Raw genomic sequence first — 9825 nt, 5'->3', positions numbered from 1 at the left:
ACGTTAGACTCCCTATATGTTTAATTTTTAATTTTTATTTTTAAAATTTTATTTCTTTTATTAAATTATTATTATTTTTTTATAATTTTTTAAAACATTTATTATTATTATTATTAATTATTATCATTATTATTAAAAATATGTATACCCTCATTTTACATGTTAATCTAAACAGTTAATTTTTTCAAATATCTTTTTACCAACCTATGATATAATTCGTTGGTCAAATTCGCTAATGCACGCACATTGCGCGAATGACTTAATGCCCAATGTTTATAATTAAATAAATATTTGAAAGTATATCAATGCAAGATTATATATATATGTGAAGTTCATACATATGTAATTTACTGTCGAATTTTGTTTATTTAAATATGTAATTCATAGTATATGAATACAATGTAATATATGAGATTCATTATAATTGTTACTAAACTTTTTTAAAATATTAACCAAGTCTCTTTGTTGCAGAGGGTTCTAATATATTTAATGAATGCACATATATACAAGATCAGTTAATGAATCAATGGTACCATTCCTTTAGGTGTTTTGTTCAGTGTTTATTCAGTTCAACCATTATTGTTGAATAAATTATTATAGATAAAGAAATTCCTAATTTAAGGAATTTAGATGAAGTAGTAAAAATTTAAAATTTTTTAATTATAATGTAACCCAAAGATATTGGACGATTGGTAAATATGATGTAACCCAAAGAACAAAATGCTAAAGAAAGTGTTTGGTTATTCAACAGTTTGAAGCAACAATTTGTTCCAAGCCACTGAAAATACAAACATTGCAAGTTACAATATTTTCACTTAGCGTTTTTTAGAATGATTTCCCCAAAACACATCTCTCTCTATATATTTTTAAAAAGTTTACTGTAGAGCCATTTCAACTCCTTGAATAATAAGAGCCAGTTTCGCTGGCTCACTACTTGCCCATCAACGGATGGGCAAGCTTAATTTTTAAATTGGAGCCTTAAGGCTCCTTTTATAGGAGCCTCAAGGCTCCAAAGCCCTTTTCTCACCGATGTGAAACATGTGGCAAAACTAAGGGGAGTCGAATGTTTGGCTCCCCATATGTTTTTTTTTTTTATATTTTATTTCTTTCATTAAATTATTATTATTATTATTATTATTATTATTATTATTATTATTATTATTATTATTATTATTATTATTATTATTATTATTATTATTATTAGGTCATTTTACATGTTAATCTAAACTGCTAATTTTTTTAAATATCTTTTTTCCAACCGTTGATATAATTCATTGGTCAAATCCGTTAATATAATCCACTAATCGCTAACTGCTGATTGACAAATAAGGACATTGCGAGATAATTTCCCACTTTAATTTGTTGTGTGATTTGAATACTCTATTTGTCAACAAATCCCTCAAATAGATAATATGATTGGCTTAATTATTATTTTTTTAATTTTTTATGATATTAAGACAATACTTGGTAAATAAATATATAGCATTATTTTGTATTATAACTTTGATATTTAATAAAAAAACATAGAGCACAAAAAAAATAGACAATGTAGTGAATATAATCAATTGATGAATTTGAATGTAAAGAATTTTTACATTGGAGAAAAATAGAGACAATATAACTAATGAAATTATTTCTCTTAATTAATTTATTGATAATGAATGATTTTTTTTTTTTAATAAAGACATTGTAGACACATAATTCTAAATTAAAGAAATGCATATGTATTATTTTTTGTTGTAGCTACTAAATTATTATTTAATTTAATAAGAGTAAAATAGAGTACTAATTATGCCAACTTTGGTTGGGATGTGGTTCGAACTTAAAATCTTTCTTATTGAAATCAATGAGTAAGTTAACGGTGAACTAACAGAAATTAACGCAAAAGATAATATTTAACGGAAATTTTAACGGATAATCATATTCATTAAGGATAAATTAGGAAATCCTAAGAAAAAATTAAAATCTGATCAATCTGAGCCATTCATTTGATTTAAAAATTTGACAGCCATTTTTTTCTACCCGTTATAGGCCTAATAACTCTCTTGGGCTCTTATTAGTATATACTAGTTTTTTACGCGCATTGCGCGATTGGGATTATGCCAATGTTTTTCTTAAATAAGTATTTTAATGTATATCAAGGCAAGATTATATTAGAATTGTTCATATATAGATAATTGAATGTTGAATTTGCGTATTTAAATTAGTAATTCTAAGTTTACAAATGCAAAAATAATATAGTCAAGATTAATTAAAATTGTCAATAAAATAATTATATGGGTATGGTTGAAACCAAATACGAGACATAAGAGAAAGCAAATAAAAATTAAAGCATAAAATATTAAATATATACTAATATTGTTTGAGAAGATTCCGGCAGTAAGATTTGTGGTTAGAGTTCTATTAAGACTTTAATATAAATCGGTAATTTAAAGTATATAAATGCAATATTTTATATGAGAGATTTATTATATTGTCACTAAAATAAATATTTGCAACTTTGTAATAGCGCTAGTTTAAATACTTAGTCTAAAAATGATAGTCTACATACATACTACTTTTGGTTTAAATTTCTCTAATTCTTCTCAATTCTCTTTTGGGTAGCATTGTCATTGTCTTCATCTTCACTACATGTCCTTTTTTTTTTTTAATAAGAGTAATAAAGTAGCATACATATTTTTCATCAACAATAATGAAATCAATGATTTTATTTTAATTTACATTCGTTGTTGAGAAAAATTGTTTTGAGAGTTTGTCAATGACAAATTGTTACAATTCCTGTAAATAGAGAATGATAATAAATAATTCAAAATATATAGTTACAATAGATATTGTTATAATGATATAGTAAAAATTAACTTACAAATTTCTTTAGAAGTTTTCATGCATTGATAAAATTCTGATGTGTAAACTTGTTCAATTAGAGCCAATGAGATGTCAACATTGTCAATTCTTTGGAAAATGGTCTTACCGTTTTAAATTCCAGGTGTAATTGTATTTATGACCAATAACTTTGTAGTTAGGTCACGCAGGTCTGACAATGATGTAAGAACAATTTTGTCCCATAAAAAAAATAATAATATAATATTTGTAAAGTAATGTACAATTGTACTATTATAAAAATACATACAAAAAATATTTATACCATAAAGGCCGAAATCATATCAATAATGCAAAAGTATAATTGAAATATTAAGTTTTGTTCTGATCTAAATAATCAAAATAAGATTAATTAAACGAAAAAAAAAATTAACTTAACCTAAATTTGTTTGTTTTTTTTTTAAATGCATAAAAATCAAATGATTTTTAAAGTTCTTGATTTATAATCTTTGATGCTTAACTTTGAATGTTATGTATTTAGTCGGAATAATTATTTGACCAAAGTTTATGTTAAATTTTATATTATATATATATGAACCATTCATTTTAAGAAACATTAGGACCAAAAATTTTTTATTCCAGTTAAGGGCATAACATTATTGGCTCTTATTAGAATGGTAGATTGTAGATGTATATATATATATATATATATATATATATATATATATATATATATATATATATATATATATATATATATATAGGGAAGGGATCAGGTGCATTTGTGTCTTCCCGTGCGGTTGTGCAGTGGATTAGTGTGCGTGATGTTTATACTTAAAGCGCGTGAGTGTTGTGCTTAATGTGCCTGATATTTGTACTTAATGTGCATAATGTTAATATTCGTGAGTTTTGTACTTAATGTGGATGAGTATTGTGCTTAATATGCGTGAGATTTATGCTTAATGTGCGTGAGTAGTTCAGAACTACGAGCCCAGGAAGCAGAACAGAAAACTCACGCACATTAACGCCCAAGCTTATTGTTACTTCTTCTTTCAATTTGGCCATGGATTCTGGATTATCAGCTACCTAGTTGAATGTTTATATAGATGACGCACGCACAGCAAAATTTGTATACCAGCTAAGTGTGGATTTCTGTTGTATTATTCCCATAATTCTTAACCACCATAGCCCTCCTCCGCATCATCATCATCAGGGAGGGGCAATGGCTATTGGGGATGGGGAAGAAGCTGACATTCATATTTTCTGCTGCATTTTACACATTCACGCACGTACAAATCTCAGGCACATTAAGCACAACACTCACGCACATTGAGTACAAATCTCACGCACATTAATCAACCGCACAACCGCACGGGAACCTTTCACTATATATACACACACACATATATATATATATATATATATATATATATATATATATACATATATATATATACAGATATGTATATATATATATGTATGTATATATATATATGTACATATATGTATACATATATACATATATAGATATATGTATACATATATGTACATATATATATATATATACATACATATATATATATACATATTTGTATATCTATATATGTATATATACATATATATATATATATATATATATATATATATATATATATATATAGTATATATATAGTAGTATATATATAGTAGATAGATTAGTAATCACTTTTGCTACAATAAAAAATCGGCTTTCCTATGTATCGTGTATGTTGATATGTTATAATTGAAAAATGAGATTTTTTAGGGGTGGAATATTTATGATGCAATGATTTTATTTGAAATTATTAGTCATCGCGCCAATTTGAAGCGTAGTAAATTTGTAAAAATATAAGTATCCGGAGTATGGGTAGTCGAATCACAGGGAAGTGGGGTCACTGCTGGAAATTATTGAATTTTCGACCACCTGAAAGTGATCTTAAATCAAGTAGAAAACAAAAAGTGGTCGGAAATAGCAACAATGGTTTTTCCGGATACCAAAAGAGGTCAGAACAAGGCTTTCGACTTAATTTAAGATCACTTTCAGGTGGTCGAAAATTCCATAATTTCCAATAGTGGGTACTAAGCACTAGCTACTAAACTACTCACGTGAAGCTAGTCTTAACAAAACAGGTGATTTTGAAAATTGAGAAAATTAAAAAGCTAAATAAACAGATTGATGAAATCAGAAGAGCAAAATAGGATTCCTGGGATCTAAGTGGTGAATCATGATGCTCTGTCGGGCCGGGGTGTGAGGGGCTCTTAGGGTTGGGGTTCAACCTTTTGGAAAAATGATTCTCATATGTCTAAATATCAGTAGTTTAGTTATATAGGAGTGAGATAATTATAGATTTTTTTTTTTTTTTGGTTACACAAAGAGGGAGTAAACCCGGAAGAAGCTAACTAAGAAGAACCCCTGGTGCTTGTACAGGCACACACCCTATCTTCCCAAAGCAAGTTCTCAATAGATTGCTGTGGCGTTTGAATGACCCTTGTCCCTAGCCCATGGTCTAAGGCATTAGACGCAAGTTTGTCTGCAACTTTGTTTCGGCTACGCACCACGTGGACAAACTTCACCTCTTGGAAATTCTTTGTTTCCCGCACACATAAACGCACAATATTGCTCACCCGCCCAGATTTAATGCAGTTAGTGATGCAATTGATCGTAGCTAATGAGTCACTTTCTATTATCACCCTTCCTGCGTACCACCCGGCGGCCATCCGCATCCCTACAAGAACAGCCCACGCCTTTGCTGCGTCAGCCGCACACGAACCGATGTGATGAGATGCCCCTTGAATCCAGCGCCTAAGATGGTCTCGTACAATGCCTCCACATCATGCTCTCTAATTCACACCCTTACAGCAGCCATCAACATTTATTTTCAACCACCCCATGGGCGGTTTTGTCCAAGAGCCGGTTGCACTGGTCCCTCGAGTTTCGGCTCTGGGTGGCCGTGTAGATTGGAACGACATCCTCGTCTGGTAAGTTCGATTTTGGATCCACGCTACCTTCTGCTTGGTAGTCATGTGCTTGTCCTCAAAATTCCTCAAGTTCCTCCATCTCCAGCACCACCAAATGACTGTTCCAAACGTCTCCGGCCAACCTTCATTGAATCCCAGCCTCGGATCAGCTCCAAGGTTCGCGGACAACAAGGACTTCCAACCTTTGTTTCAAAGAGTTTGCCTCGTTTGGTATGGAAGCAACGCCTCTCACAACCCAACGACCTCCGGGCATGATCTGAAGAGATGATCCAAGCTCTCCGGCTGACCTGCATAAACAGAACAAGACATATCAGTTGTGAATCCTCTCTTTATGCGTTCAGTGTTTGTCATTAGCTTCCGGTGCTTCACAAGCCACACAAAGTGGTTTAGTTTACTAGGGAGTCTCAGCTTCCAGATTTTCTGCCAGTCGTAATCTACTACTGCACTGCTCTCCTTCCGCAACAACGCATACGCCGAGGTAACGGAGAATCGACCATCTGCCTCCATACCCCATCCCCATTCATCTCACGCATTGTCTTCATCGATTATGGAATAGGCATGTAATTCCCGTATCCACGCCTCATCCAGGATGTCCTCAATCTTCTCCCATCTCCAGCCCCTCTCCTTATCCCAATACTCCGCCACCGGGGCGTATAGCTCCGGCAAACTCACCAGATGCTTCATGTAATCATACAGTTGTTGACCCTTAACCCATCTGTCCATCTACAATTGCGTCTCCTTCCCATTGCGTATCACCCTTGTTAGGCCGCTTCTCAGTGTTCCCAAGACACTACAAACTCCTCGCCATGCATTCGAGGCGCTCCGATTTCCCATCGCCATCCAACTATCATCCCCGCAACCGTATTTATTCCTCAGCACTTAGGTCCATAGGCTGTCACGTTCAGTGAGGATCCGCCATCCAAGCTTTGCCATGAACGCCGAGTTGACGTCTTCGATTCTGCACAGGCCTAGTCTCCCGTCTGCCGGTGGTCTCGTCATAGTCACCCAAGCGACGAGGCTAACCCGCCGCGTCTCCCCGTCACCACTCCATATGAAACGCCTGGTGATCATTTCTAACTTCTTACACACACCCTTAGGCAGGTTCGTCGTTTTCATCGTGTACATGGGTATGGCACTCAAAACCGTTTTGGCCATGGCAACTCTCCTTGCAAAAGATAAGGTTTTACTGCGCCACCCTTCAAGCCGCATCATCACTCGGTCGAGCAGTCTTGAAAAAGTTGCTTGAGTAACTCTGCCATGCACAGAAGGTACCCCTAAGTACCTCCCTAGATTCGTCGTCACCGGGATATTCAGGGTGGCCGAGATCGCCGTTGCAACGTCTGGGCTCGTATTCCGTGAGAAAAATACCTGGGATTTGCTTAGGCTGATTTTCTGCCCAGATGCTTCGCAGAACCTCGACAGGCACTGCTGAATTACACTTAACTGCTCAACGGAAGCTTCTGAGAATAAAACCATGTCATCAGCAAAGCATAAGTGTGACAGGGTTGGCCCTGTACGTGCTAGTTGAACCCCTGTCCACCTTCCCGAGCTTACTGCCTCCACGATGCTCTGGCTCAGCCGTACTACGCATAATACAAACAAATCTGGAGACATGGCATCGCCTTGTCGAATTCCCCTCCCAGGTCAAAATTGGGTCAGACGAGCACCATTCCACGTAATAGACATTGACGTTGTGCGAACGCACTCAATAATAATGCACGTGAATTGATCATTGAAACCTGCATCCAAAAGCGTATCAATAATAAAATTCCACGAAAGATGGCCATACGCCTTTTCCAAATCGATTTTAATGGCCATGAGACCCTTTTTTCCTTTTTTGACCCGCATCGAGTGCATGAGTTCCTGATAGATGATCACGTTGTCTGAAATTTGTCTGCCCGGGACAAAGGAGCTCTGAAAGGGACCTACCAGCTTAGGCAAAATGGCCTTGAGCCTATTCGTAATTGTTTTGGTGATAATTTTATATGACTCGTTGCAAAGTCTGATTGGCCTAAACTGCTTGATGGTTTCCGGCGCCCCGATCTTTGGAATAAGGGCCAGAATGGTTTCGTTAACGCCAAGGGGTAGCTTCCATGACACAAATGCATTCCTAACCAACTTGTGAACACTATCACCCACCACATCCCACGTGCTTTGATAAAAGGCCGCATGTAATCCATCCGGCCCGGGTGCTTTCCAAGGACTCATATCAAAGACCGCATCGCGAACCTTCTCTTTAGTCACTATCCGCTAAAAAGTTCGCCAGTCAAACTCCTCTATACGCGGAAATCTGCCTCTCACAGCCCGTGTAACATCCGTGACCATATCCTCCTTAAAGAGGCCAGTGTAAAACTCTTGTACGTGTGCTTGTAGCATTTCCGGATCACTTAACCAATCACCATTGTCATTTTTTAGGCTTACGATTTTGTTCTGTGATCGTCGTACCATAGTGGCTGCATGATAGAACTTCGTATTTCTGTCTCCCGATACGATCCATTCTTCTCGGGGTCTTTGGTACCACTTTAATTCTTCTTGATATAAGATAGTCTCTAGCTCGTCGTTTAATTTCCTCTCTAATTTGGTGAGTCCCATGTGGTACGCAATAGTGTTTATTCTTTGGATTACCCTGATACGGGCCAAAAGCGTCCGTTTCATTACCTCTATATTGCCAAAAACTTCTTTATTCCAAGTCATTAGATCCTGTTACACTCGTTGGATATTATTTACTAAATCTTCACTGATTCGCCAGGACTGTTTCACCTCTGCAGTAAACTGATCACTTGTTAGCCAAGCGGCCTGGAGTTTGATGGTTGGACTGACCCATCCAGCGTGCCTGGCCTCTGTCCTAAGGAGTATGGGTGCGTGATCTGAAGCAACCCGAGGTAGATGATGGACCGACGCATCCGGAAACCTCTGGCGCCACCCCATATCACAAACGGCTCTATCTAGCCTCGCCCCTTTGCTGGAGCTAGCATCCGACCCTCTAACCCATGTCATTCGCGGCCCACTAAAGCCAAGGTCGACCATCCCTTCCGTTTGGATCCAGTCCACGAAGTCAGCACTTCGGTGGTCTGAGTAAGCAGTATAACTCAGCGTCTCTTCCAGGCAGGTCACCGCGTTGAAATCTCCCGCTGCTATCCAAGGATGTCTTATGTTCCTTTTGGTCGCCTGCAACTTGCTCCACAGACATCATTGTAAGTGTTGTGTCGGGCTTGCATAGACCACTGCGAAGGTCCATGGCTCCCCGCTATTCTCTTTAACTTGCAACAAAATGAATTGGGGGTGAGTGTATTCCACAGTAATTTCAATAGGCTTATTCCAAAGCACCTAAATCCCCCCACTGAAACCAATCGCCTCTACGCGGACCCAATCTTCGTAGCTAAGTTTCGAGCAGATACTATTAGCCTGGTTGCCCGACACTTTCGATTCCACCAACCCAATAATACTCGGCTTGTGTGTTTTCAAAAGGGTTTTTAAAACACGCTGAAAGTTCCTCCCTCCAGCGCTCTAACAGTTCCAAAGTAAACCAATCATTAAAAAATAAGGGTAAGAAAATCAGTCACCAAGACACAAGAAAAGGACCCCTGAACACAAACAAACAAAATAAATTAAACACAGTTCTCTCCAACAGTCCCATGGACCTCCCCATGCAGTTCCTCCATCTCCATTACTGCATCTCCATCTTCATCCATGGATGTTGGCTTATTCGAATGATGCTCTCCTAGGTGCTCGAGGTCAGGCGGTGAGCTATCACCGTCGAATTGTCTGCAACTGACGGTGACGGTACGTATTTGTTCCCCTCCCTTCGAGCCCCTAACAACCACATGCTCCTCCTCCTCTGCTGCTCTCTTAGACACCCCAACTTGCACCATTCGACCACCCTGCTTTGACGCCTACTCGTTTCGCGGTGCCTGTTTCTCACCCAGAATCTCGCTGGCAGGAGCCACTCCCGTCGACGACTGACCAGCCTCCGATCCATGTCTACGACGAGCACTTGCATGAGTTTCC

At 37.0% G+C, this 9825-nt stretch overlaps 1 protein-coding gene across 1 annotated transcript; it reads right to left on the bottom strand.

Moving 5' to 3' along the window:
* Positions 1 to 6696: 6696 nt before the first annotated feature.
* On the bottom strand, positions 6697 to 8025 carry LOC109154673. Its single transcript, XM_019302405.1, has 2 exons — positions 7557 to 8025; positions 6697 to 7277 (listed from the first exon to the last, which is right to left on the bottom strand). Exons 1-2 carry the CDS (start codon positions 8023 to 8025, stop codon positions 6697 to 6699), a joined length of 1050 nt encoding a protein of 349 aa, XP_019157950.1.
* Between the last annotated feature and the right edge of the window lie 1800 nt (positions 8026 to 9825).

Source organism: Ipomoea nil, unplaced genomic scaffold (genome assembly GCF_001879475.1).
Source record: "Ipomoea nil cultivar Tokyo-kokei standard unplaced genomic scaffold, Asagao_1.1 scaffold2653, whole genome shotgun sequence".
Taxonomy (NCBI): Eukaryota; Viridiplantae; Streptophyta; class Magnoliopsida; order Solanales; family Convolvulaceae; genus Ipomoea; species Ipomoea nil.
The sequence above is the reverse complement of the archived record's forward strand: the minus strand, read 5'-3'. Positions and strand labels throughout refer to the sequence as shown.